The sequence below is a fragment of the Pezoporus flaviventris genome, unplaced genomic scaffold (genome assembly GCF_033815535.1).
Source record: "Pezoporus flaviventris isolate CSIRO_AGI_PZ_B2104156 unplaced genomic scaffold, CSIRO_AGI_Pfla_v1 ptg000031l, whole genome shotgun sequence".
NCBI lineage: Eukaryota > Metazoa > Chordata > Aves > Psittaciformes > Psittacidae > Pezoporus > Pezoporus flaviventris.
Window position 1 is genome coordinate 55,028,810 of NW_026892579.1, and position 12,089 is coordinate 55,040,898.

At 55.6% G+C, this 12,089-nt stretch overlaps 1 protein-coding gene across 3 annotated transcripts in view; it reads left to right on the top strand.

The window, feature by feature from the left end:
• The first annotated feature begins 611 nt into the window (after positions 1-611).
• EFR3B (EFR3 homolog B) overlaps positions 612-12,089 on the top strand; it is a 38,747-nt gene continuing 27,269 nt past the window's right edge. The window contains exon 1 of one of the 3 annotated variants that reach the window (XM_061461078.1): positions 612-725. In XM_061461078.1, coding sequence (XP_061317062.1) covers positions 719-725 — 7 coding nt within the window. In that variant the 5' untranslated portion in view covers positions 612-718. Of the gene's footprint in view, positions 726-1,837; positions 1,993-9,575; positions 10,054-12,089 lie in introns of those variants that run through there. The other 2 variants (XM_061461079.1, XM_061461077.1) reach the window with 2 other exon arrangements.

Here is a 12,089-nt window from a genome sequence, read left to right on the forward strand (position 1 = left end):
AGGGCTGCTCTCAATACAGTCTCTGCTCAGCCTGTGTTTGTGCTTGGGACTGCCCCAACCCATGTGCAGGACCTTGCCCTTGGCCTTATTGAACTCCGTGAGGTTTGCACTGTCCCACCTCTCCAGTCTGTCCATGGCCCTCTGGATGGCATCCCTTCCTTCCAGGGTGCTGATGCCCCACACAACTTGGTGTCACTGGCAAACTTGCTGAGGCCAATCCCACAGTCCGTGTCGTGACAAAGATGTTGAGCAGCATCAGTTCCAACACCTGCCGCTGACGGACACCACTCATCACTCGGTCTCCATGACTGGGACTCGGGGTTGTGCCCCATCAAGGGCAGGATGCTCAGGGCATCCCTGGTGTGTTACCGATGCCGGCTCGTTGGCAGACCCGCTGCTGGGTGCGGAACAAGGCACGGGCAGGTTGCCCTGTGTCGGTGGGGCTGGGGGGTGCCGGGCGGGGGAACGGCGGGGATGCAGAGGAGGTACCGCGCGCGGGGCCCGGGGTCGGTGCCGCAGGGGCCGGGCCGGACCGTTCAGTGCCGGGCGGTTGCTGCGGTCGGGCCGGCGGGAGGAGCCACCGCCGCGGTGCCGCCCCCCGGTGCCGCCCCCGGCCGGCGCCGCTCGGTGGGGCAGAGCCGGGCCGGGCACCGCCGCTTGTAGCCGCGCCGGGCAGCGCCGCGTCGCGCCGAGCCACGCCGGGCCGGCGGCAGCGGCCATGTACGGTGAGTGCCCGCGGGGGGCGAGCTCGGCGGGGCGGTGCTGGTGGGCCGGGGCCGTGCGTGCCCCCCGCTTCGCGGGGACTTGGGCTCGTCCCCGCCCCGGGGCAGGGCTGTGCGTCCCCCGAGGCCCGGTTAGGGGCTCTCCCGTTCCGGGGCAGGGGGACCTCATTGTTTGCAGGGCTGTGCGCCCCCCACTTACTGGGGGTGATTCCTCTTGAGGGTGGGGGGCATCTCTAACCTGTTTAGCACCGTGCACCCGTCGTTTACAGGGGTGATCGTTCTTTGTGTTTGAGCGGACCGTTGTCATTTGCATGGCAGTACACACCCTAAGTTACTGGGGGGGGTCACCCGCCTCTTTGGGTTTGGGGCAACCTTGGTCCTAATATAGACCTATGCATCTCTGTAGGTACTGGAGGTGACCCCTCTTTGGGTTTGGGGGGACCTGGGTCTTTTGCAGAGCTGTGCATCCTCCCAGTTTCTGCAGGGTGTCACCTCTTTGGGGTCTGGGACACACGCCGTGGTCCCATAAAGGGCTGCAAACGCATTCTCTGTCACTGGGGCATTTTCCTTGGGCGCCAGCTCCCCAGGCATGGGAACACCTTGCTTCTCTGAGAGCCAGTGACCCCCATGCTGCTTGCGATCACCCAGCCCATGGCATAGGCAAGCCTTGGGTCCTGTATAGGGCTCTTCAGCTCCACCTGGTTATTTGGGAAGTGTGTGGGGGGGAGGTTTAGGATGTCACTCTTCACCAGACTGGGAGACCCTGGCCCTATATCCAGCCACCTCCTTGCAGTGGTGGGGAGCTGCCAGGTCCTTGGTGTAGAGCAGACCCCATCCCCATCTGGGCCCATTCACCTTGAGGTGTTTGGGGTTTGCTGCCCCCCTGGTGTCCCCGTGCCGTGCTGTTGCTGTTGTCACCACTCTGTGCAGTTTGGGCATATGGGGTCCCCCGTGCATGGCAGGGTGATAGTGGGTGTGTAATGGGGAGCAGCTGGTGGAGCAGCTGGCGGCCCCCCCGGCCGGGACAGAGGCGCATTAAGCTGCTGGGAGCTTTTGGGAAGGGCGGGGGGTGGCCGGGTGGCTCTTAAATCCTCACCACCCGCTGCCCGAGCATCCTTCCCAGGGCTGTCAGTGCTGTGCGAGGGGCACAAGGAGGGAGCCTCTGGCCAGTGCCCTTCCTGGGGGGAGCTCCCAGCCCGCCGAGGGCTGTGAGGTCACCTCGGTGCTGTTGGCTGAGCCCCCTTCTCTGCGAGGTGCTCTGGTGCCAGGGGTGAGTGCACAGCGGGATGTGGCAGGAGGGAGATGGGTGGGCAGGGTGCCAACCCCCCGGGTGATGGGGTATTCATGTGAGGGCTCAGTGGGGCCCTTCTCTCACGCAGATAGGAGGTCGTGAGATGCGCTGGGATGTCGGAGCTGGTGGGCTTGGGGAGCGCAGCTCTTTCTAGTGGGGTTGGGATGGAAGGAAGCTGAGGCAGGATGCAAGGGTTTCATTTCTTGTTCCTTTCCTCTCTGCCTCACGGTGCTGACTCCTCCGTGGCCTCCGTTGAGTCATTCAGGTCTTTTAGCTGGTATTTTTCCACCCGCAAAACGAGGGGGATGCCTCCCTCCTTTCCTTGGCTGCGCAGCCTGCGAGGAGCCTGCTGCATGCCCTGGAGACATGGTCCCCCACGGCCCCCCATGCTGGGGTTCTCTCACCTGCTCCCACCACAGCGCCCCTCTGTCTGGTGTGGGATGGTTGGTGATGCTTTCCTAGCAGGACAGCAAGTCGCACTGCCCAAACACTCTGGCCGGTGCCCTTTACCTCTCTCTTGCTCAGGGCTTTTGCATCCAATGGGGCTTGGGCTGATTTTGGCCGCGGGGGGAAGGGGGGGGGGGGGGGGGGGCGGGGTGTGTGTATGTGAGTGTGTGTTCTTTTGGCTGCTGGCAAACAGGAATTTGCAGGGAGCTGTTGTCATCATCCGCACAATTTGCAGCAACCTGGAGCAGGTGGTAATCTCTGCTGGGGAGCTGCAGTGCACCCCAGCCCCTCCACAGCCCTGGGGGAGAGCTGAGCCATGGGACCCCAAACGCCCCACCAGCCCCCCTGATGTCACTTTAATGATCTGTCCTGAGGAGTGTGACATGCTCTGGGTGTCCCCTGGGACTGTGGCTGCATGGCCAGCCTGTCTTGCCAATGAAGAATGCCACGTTGGACCATGGCTCCTCTTACCTGCAGGTGAACCCTCTGCTAGCATCTTAGGGAAGCCCCTGCTCCAGAATACCCAGTGTCTCCTTAGGGTGGGAAGGGCAAAGCATCTCTGGGGATCTGAATGTGACTTTGAGGACAAAAGCCAGGCTGTCCCTTCCCTGGTAGTGCTCCTGGCCAGGCACTGCTGTTGCTTGTGATCCTGGAAAGCATCCAGGAGCTGGAAAGCTCTGTGGGATACTTCAGATGAAAGTTGCATTAGGAATGCACAGGATTATCGGTATCTTTTTAATCTCTCTTTTAACTGTCTCTTGGCCTGGGCAGAAGGGTTAGATGGGTGAGCAGGGATGATTTTTTCTCCATGAACAGGACAAAGCAGTGGAGGACACTTGTTCATGATGGGGGAGAACCACTGCCTCCCCGGGAGGTGGTCAGAGGGGCAGCATGGGGGGCACAAGCCACCCTCCTGTCCTTCACATCCCCTCTAATCCTGCAGTACTGGCACCTCACACTAGGCTGGTGTCTGTGTGTGCAGGGCAAGAGTGGTGTGCTTGGCATGGCTGTACCTCCACCCGTGTCTTGTGGTGTGATGTTGTGGTGGTGGCCATGCACGTGGAGCGGGGTTACTGAGGATCATGTGCCTGGTTTCAGCCCAGGTTCAGTTACCTTTTGTGGTCACCAGTGAAAATGCAGGAGCCAAGGTTTGACCACCCTGCTGGGTGGCTGGAGTTGTGCAAACTGCAGCTTTGTGAGCTGAGCCTTCAGGTCAGTGTTCCCATCTCTGATGGGAGCTCTGTCCTGAGCTAGGCTTGAGGATTAGCTGCGCCACAGGAGATTTAGCACCATGGGAACTGGGGTACTGTGATCAAGCTTTGGCTGTCAAGAGAACACAGTTGCCCCATGCTCAGGGGCTGTGCCATGGCCCTGGCTGCAGGAGAAGCCTAGTGCTTTGTGTACTCAGCTGCCAGCAACCTTCCCGCGTCTCCAGGAGGCTGGGCTTTAATTCAGAAATATGTGCAAAAGGCAGGGCGAGCTCCTTGAACTGAAAACACTCCAGGAGCAGGGGCAGGGCTGTAGGGAGATCATAGCGGGGAGAAAGAAAGCTGCGGAGATGGGATGGGGTTATGTTTCCATGGGGGGCTTCCCACTGAGGCTTGTCTTCAAGACCCCTGCCATGCTTTTGGCACTGATGAGAAGGCAGCATGTGTCAGAGCAGCATCAGCAAGTCTTTGGGAGCTGTATCCCAACTGTCCGGCCCCGCAGCCACTCACCACAGTTTGTTTCCTCTATGCTTCCTCGCTTTGCTTTCTGGTAGCCGGCACGAGCTGTCTCCTCCTACATCAGCGGAGCTGGAAATAGAGAAGGTTCCCTTTTCTTTCTCTTGGCAGCAGCTGGAGCAGGGGAAATGAGGTTTTTCGGGTACCCAGGGAGGAGGTGGTGTCGGTGGTGGGTGCCAGCAAGGTCCCTGTGAGCTGTCTGAGTGCCACTGAGTCACAGCCAGCAGCCGCGCGAGCGGATGGGTTTTGCGCTAAATAAATAGCACTTGGTGGGACTGGATGGCTCAGCAGGGGAATGTGAAATGCAATTAAACTGCTTTTTTCTTTTTTTTTTTTTGCTTTTTTTTTCCTTCTATGCTTTTTTACTAATTGATCTGCAAATTAATTCAGTGCTCGTAAAGGAAAAGGGGCTATTTATGGTGCCGGCAGCACTGGGGGCTTTCCTGAGGCACCCAGCTGCAATTCTCATGCAGGTTTATGTTAAACCTCAATGTCTGTGGCTAAGTCCAGTTTGTTTTTTTCCTGGTTCATTTCCAGGTGGTATTGCTGTATCCAGGCAGGATTTGACCCCTGCAATGAATCATATAATCATAGAATCAGAGGGGCTTGGCTTGGAAGGGACCTTAAAGCTCATCTAGTCCACCCCTCCTGCCATAGCCAGGGACACCTTCCACTAGACCAGGTTGCTCAAAGCCCTGTCCAACCTGGCCTTGAACACTGCCAGGGATGGGGCAGTCACAGCTTCCCTGTGAAGATGAGGACTCCTCTGTCTGGAGCAAATGCTAGAGGGGACTGTGCCAGGCCAGGAGCTGGCATTGCTCTCCTCAAAACTGATCAAGTCTGACCACTTAAGGACTCTGGAAATCGCTTGCACCATCAGAAATCACATGAGAAAACACACTTGCAGAGATGCTCTGCTCTGGGCTGAGCCCTTTGCAGTGCTGTAGCTCTTTTGCTTTGCCTTTTGGATTGGAGTTGCTCGCACTTGGCAGGGAGTGTGAGCAACTCAGATAAGGCTGGAGAGAAAGTGTGTCCCATCACATTTCTGTCTATCTGTAAATGAGGGTGTTCAGTCAGATTTTCTGCCAAAAACTAAAACTGACTGTGGGCTTTAAAGTAGCCTATCTTGGGGAAATAGGAAACAACAGAAATGTATGTGGTCAGCATCTCACAAGTCTCCTTACTGTGTTATTTATTTAATGTGCAAAACTGGGCAGAGGGTGTTGCATGGCTGTTCTGGTTTTTATTCTCCAAAAACCTTTCAAAATTGCAAGCATTCCCTATGTTATCATAGAATCACAGAATGGTTTGGGTTTGAAAGGACCTTAAAGCTCATCCAGTTCCAATACCCTGCCACAGGCAGGGACACCTTCCACTAGTCCAGGTTGCTCAAAGCTCCGTGCAGCTTGGCCTTGAATGCTGCCAGGGATGGGGCAGCCACAGCTTCTCTGGGAAACCTGTGCCAAGGCCTCTCCACCCTCACAGGGAAGAACTTCTGCCTCAGATCTCATCTCAATCTAACCTCAGTCTCAACCTCCCCCTAAAGCCGTTCCCCCTTGTCCTATCCCTGCAGGCCTTTGTCAAAAGCCCCTCTCCAGCTTTCTTGTCAGCCCCTTTAGGCACTGGAAGCTGCTCTAAGGTCTCCCTGGGTCTCTCCTTCTCTTCTCCGGGCTGAACAAGCCCAGCTCTCTCCGGCTGTCTCCATAGCAGAGGTGCTCCAGTCCTCAGAGCATCTTTGTGGCCTCCTCTGGACTTGCTCCAGCAGCTCCACATCCTTCTCATGTTGGGGTCCCAGAGCTGGATGCAGGACTGCAGGAGGGGTCTCACCAGAGCAGAGCAGAGGGGTGGAATCCCCTCCCTTGACCTGCTTGTCACGCTGCTGGTGATGCAACCCAGGACACGGTTGGTTTCTGAGCTCAAGTGCACATTGCTGGGTCATGGGGATCTTCTCACTGACCAACACTCCTAAGTCCTTCTCCTCAGGGCTGCTCTCAATCCAGTCTTCCAAGCCTGTGTTTGTGCTTGGTACTGCCCTGACCCACGTGCAGGACCTTGCACAATGTCCTGAGCTATTCTGTTGCACCCATCGCTGCATGGGGCAAGGCCCTTGGCTTGCTAAATGAACCTGGTTCTTAATTAAGTAGTTTTCAGAGGCTGGCCCTGATGCTGGGTGGACCCTCAGACCCACCAGAGCTTCCACACCTATGTGGTTACATGGTCCAGATGGGACACACCATGTCATTGAGACAACAGGTGAACGCCTCGCATTGAGGAGCTCCATCAAGGCCAGAGTTTGAGTGATTTTCCTCCTATTTATGCTCGTTTTCTCTGCCATGTGTTGTGTAATGAAACTAGGCACCCATTAAGGCGCTTAACTCCCCTTCTCCCCTCATATTGGCACTGCCGGCACGCCAGATATGTAACACAAACCTCACAGCACGCAGCTCAGACCTTAATGGGTGGTTTTCCCTCTGTGTCCGAAAGGGCTGGTGTGGTCTTAATGCTCAAGTCTAATCACTGCTGTGAAATATTAATTAATCTGGCTGCTATTGAAGCTCTGTGTGCGTGCTGCGGTGTCGGAGCGGCAGGCTCAGCCGAGCAGTGGAGTGTGAATAATGGACAGCCAAATCCATTGCTGGTATAAGCTGGCAGCGGGGCTGATTTACATCCCACCACTCACCATGGAGTTGTTAAAGCTAGATTCGGTGCTGGTGTGCCTCAAGCTGTTTGCATTCGGAAAGGGGGTGATGGCAGGGTGTTTGGGCAGATCCAGGTGGGATTCAGACCTGCTGGCACCAGCATGGATTCAACCTCCACAACAGCTCCCATTTGGGGGGTCCCTGCATGGGACTGGGGGAGCCCGTGCACAGAGCTGTATGCTGGGGCTCTGCATGGATCTGTTTTGCACCCCATGACTGTGGTGTCTGCCCCAGCAAGCCCTGGCTGCGTTGGTGGAAGGGAGGCGAGAGCATCGTGTGGAGATGTGCCAGGGGGAAGCTGCGAATTTAATTGCTGAGCTAAAAGGCTGTGAGGTGACGGCTCCGGTGGGCTGCAGGCAATGTCTGGGTGAGTGTTTCCCTCTCCAGCATGCTCCTGTCCATCCTGTTCAGCCACATGAGAAGTACATCCTGGCAGTGGCAGCCTTGGCTCGCCAGTCCCCGGCATCTCTGCTCTTCCTTTGCTGTTGGTGCCTTGAACTATTTTGCTATACTTTCATGCTGCCACCAAGAGACAGAACTGCCTGTGACAAGCCCTCAAAGGTTTGGGTCTTCTGCAATGTCCTCGGAAGTGTCCCTGCTCACAGCTGAGCTGTCAGCTGTTACAACACCCCCACTGCAGATGCTGACTCTTGCCAAAGGACACTCGGATGAGTGGCAATTAATGACTGGGGAAGGGAACAAGCCACAGCCATGCAGCATGAGCTGTTCAGGAATCATGGAATCACAGGATGGTTTGGGTTGGAATGGATCTTAAAGCTCATCCAGTTCTAACCCCCCTGCCATGGGCAGGGACACCTTCCACTAGACGAGGTTGCTCCAAGCCTCATCCAACCTGGCCTTGAACATTGCCAGGGATGGGGGAGCTACTAACATCAGGACATTGTTCTGATATACAGAGCTGCAAGAGTGAGCTGGGTTTAGCCATTTCCCCAGTTCTTCCTCCCCTGCTAGAGGTGGTAAAGGTCCCACATCTTTTCATAGCTTCTCTTTTCCAACAGCTCTTCTTTGCACTGGGCTGATCTGAACTGCTCGATCTAATTCCCCTCCTGGCTTGGGGGATGCCATTGCCCTGTTCCCGGCACCACACGCTGCAAGGAGGGTGCTGGGCTGCATTTTAATTGGTGCCCAGTGTGTTTGGCTCTCTTAAACACGATTAGAGAGAGATTTACTAGCTTGCTTTACAGCTCTGCCTGCCTGTGGGGTTGCACTGATTTACATGGGGATATGCCCTGCCCCTGTGAGGGTGCACATGGAAGCTGGCTGGCACAGAAGCTGGGTATTTAATGTAGAGGTTTTCCTGCCTCTTAAATTGGTGGCAGGAGCTCAGAGGAGCCTGAGCGAGCCTTTTCCTTGAGGACCTCCCAGCCATGCTTGCTTATGGCTCCAGGCTTTCCCCTGGGAACAGCTTTCAGGGAGGAGGAGGTCTGCAAGCAGTGCCCTGCATCTTTCTCAGTGCCTGCCATCCTCGCAGCAGTGAGCTTGTCCCTTCTCTCTGCCAGCATCACTTGTTTCATCCCTTGGCTGATATTTTTCTCTCCTTTCCCATGGTCTGGGGCTCCTCACTCCATCCCTCTGCTCATCCTGAGGTGTATGGAAAATAAAGCTCATTGGTCTCTGGGCCAATTTGAATGTTGCTCAGTGGCATTTCTAACACATAGCAGGGAGACTTCATCCTTTTCCCCAGGCAGGCTCACCCACTGGGTGCTAAAGGGCTGAAGGAGTCAGAGGATGAGTATGAAGGAGACTCTTGCATAAATGAGATTTTGCTAAGCAGATTAGGGAAAGGTCTCTGGTTCAGTGCAGGGCTTGGAGGATGCCAGGGCTGGGCTGGCAGTACAACCCCTACCTTCAGGCTGGTGCTTGCCTAGGGTTAAGAGAGTGACCTTCATGGGATATTAGGTTTAATGAGGGATTTTGCATGATTTAATTAAGATTTATTTGCAATCAGCTGGAGTGCCTTTATGAAGTAAATTCTAGGCATCAAATAATATGGCCATAATGTTTTCCAGCCATGCTTATTGCCAGGATGCTATTAAAATGGTAAGGGGGGAGGGGTATTAATGAGAAAAGGTTTAAGGTTGGAGCCCTGGGAGTGCAAGGTCATTTTGGGAGGTGAGCTGAGCCTGTGTCCTGTTCTCACCTGGTCATGCTGGATCCCAAAAGTCCCAGTTACAGCTGGTACCAGCGAACCACCCTCCTGGAAGCACATGCAGTTTATCTGAACGCCTTGGGGCTTAAGCCAGTTGAGCAGCTAAGTGGGGGTTATAGCAGTGAGCAGCAGTCGCTGGGACTGGAAGAGTGTCATTATCCCCAATTAGATCGACTCTCTGAGAGCTGCGGTATCAAAGGAAAAGACCCTTTTGGCTTGCTTTGTCCCCCTGCAAGAGCACAGGTGTGACCTGCTGTGGCTCAGAGTGGTGGTGAAGAGTGGGGTGCCCCAGACTGAGGTGACACATGTACCATGGGTAGCTGTGGGAGCCAGTGCCGCTTCTGGGTTTCCCACCTTACTCCCTCCATAGGGAGAGGGTTGAGTCACGTTTCTCTGTGCCTCTATTTACCTGATCTTTAAGAAAACCCTTATCCTAGGTTCCCGCTGCCAGCAGGAGGAGAGCGTGACGCACCGTGCTGGTCCATGCCTGCGTCTCTATCGCATCCCTGATGCTGTTTCGGGGTCGGCTCCGACCTGCTGAACCTCCCCCCCTTGTTAGTGCTGCCCACAAACGACCGATGCTTCGTGTGCCCAGCGGGAGAGCTTTGGGCTCAAGGGACCTTGAAAAGCTGCCCCCATTCCCTCGAAATTCCCAGCTCCGCGGCCACCCCCGCGTACCGGTGCAGACGCGGGCAGAGCAAAGCCAGCGCCGTTCCCAGCTGCCATCGGAGCCGCCTCGGTGACTCAGCAGCCGTGCTGAAAGCTCCCTTATTTATTTAAACGGCTGCTCCCGCTCGGCTGAGCATCTCCTGCAGGGATGCTGCCGCTGGGCCGGCCCCGGCCGCCGCTCGGCGAGGAGGAGAGCGGTACCCGGCACCCCGCGCCCCCCGGTTCGCTCCGGACGCGATGGCTTTGACTACCTGGGCTCTCGGCCCCGCGCTGCGGCTCTGTGCCGCCGGCCCTGTCTGCTCCTGGGAGATGCTGCACGTGGCCGGAGCAGGTACCTTCTCCTGGCTTTGCTTTTCCATAGTGTGTGGGGTTGGATTTCCTGGGAGGGGGAAGCTGCTGTGGCTGCCGATGACCTTTGGTGTCATCTTTCTATTGTTTTAAATACCTGGTGCCAGGTTGGGCTGGAGGAATGCATTGTGGCTGCAGGATTTTGTCCTCGCAGGGGGGATGCTGCTAGTCAGTGCCTTGCTCAGGGCTGGAGCTGTGGCTGCAGTGGTGCTGGTGCAGGGGTACAAGGTGCATGGGATCAGTGTGGTGGGTGCTAAAGGAAACCAGTGTCTGGAAAAAGAAATGTTCTGTCTGAGACCCTTGTCAGTAGCCAGGCTGGGGGGGGTCGTTGCTAGCCCCAGCATTAGGGTTTGGTGATGGGGGTGGTCCTGTATAGATCAAGTAAAGGGCTGATTTCAGCTCTGGCATCAGGACCAGACTTAGGTTTGTTGCTCTCTGGAGACAGCTTGGAGTGGGGGAAATAAAACAAAGGAAAATCTTCCTCTTTCCTCAAGGTCTGTGTCATTTATACTCTGCTTTTTTAAGGATTTGCAGTCTTCCTGTCTGTGCCTACGTATGTCTGTGCTGGGCAAAACCAACAGAAAGCAAGGGTTTGGAGCAGGAAAGTTTCTCATTTCTCTTGGTTTCATGCAAGCAGAGTGAAAGAGACCCTTTCTGTGCCTTGCTGCAGGGAGCTCAGCCCTCTTACTAGACATCATAGAGTCTCACCTGGAGACATTGCAATGCAGGAGGGGCTCTGTCCTTCTGCTGGGCCATGGTGGGATCCTACACACCAGTGTCCTGATGTGTTTTGGATTGAACAATGTTCCTGCCTTTCCCTCTCTGGACCATGTTCATCCTTCTGCCCTGTGGAACTAATGGGGCACCTCGGTCCCCTTTGCAGGCATGCACTTCAGGTCTTCACCTCTCCCCTGCTGCTGCTTTCTTTAGGAGAGACCTTAAAAATCTCCTACTTCTGGAAGAAGAGGTCTTGTTAGGTGAGAGGGAAAGCATTACATTTAATTATGCAATTATTATTGATGGGATCTGTGCTGAGTCTGCTCTTCAGATTCATTCATCAGGGTGAGGGTTATGGATTGGGAGCGTGACTGGGCTCTTTGCTCCTCTCCCAGGGCTAGAAACGTGCATTAATCCCAAAAAAACTCCAAAGTCACATTTATAGAGGTGAGATAATTACCAAGGAGGCTGCAGGAGGTTGAGGGGATGTTGCTTTTTTGCTAATAGGATCCCTTATGGGGAAACTCTCCAGCTGTTTTGCAGGGCGAGCTCCTGGTCCATGCTGAAGCTTCATGCATGTGGCCTGGCAAGGTGAGATGAGCCATGTTGCCTCGGCTCTCTTGATCAAGGGGAATTCATTAACAGCATTCAGGAGATCATCAGGTGCTTGTTTATGTGAATGACAAACGAGAATTTATTAAGAGGCCAGATTAAAGGTACTTTTGAAAAAGAACAAAATCGATTGGAGGCAGCGGAGAAGGGAGGACAGAGAGCAGTGGATACGAGACTTAGAAATACTGGAGAGTGGGAAGGTGTGGAGGAGTTGGCAGGGAAAGCATGAGAGATGGAAGGAGCTCTCTGCCACCGCTGTGTTGCCAGGATAGTGCTGGTGTTGGAGACCCCAAGGGGACCCCAAAGCAAGCGGAGGCAGCGTGTTCAGGAAGCGAGCGAGCGCATTGCAGGAAGCGAGCGGTGCCGGTGCCAGGAGCTGGCGCGAGCAGGCGTGAGCTCATGCGTTCCAGTGGGAGCGGTCGCCGGCTCCCACCAGCACAGCCTTTGTCCCCCTGGCTTCTGCTTCTTGGTGATGGCTGCCAAAGAGCAGCCCCGAATTACTCACGCTTCCCTGGGCTCGCAAAGGCTGGTTCTTTGGGGTGGCTGACATCAGTGTCCTTCCACAGGGTGCAGCACCCGAGTAACGCCAGACCCTGGAGAAAAATGCATTGTGCTGGAGCAGGGGGTCCTGGCGTGCAAAGTCCTTGGAGCAGTGCTGGGGAGGGGAGAGCATCCAACAATCCTCCCTCC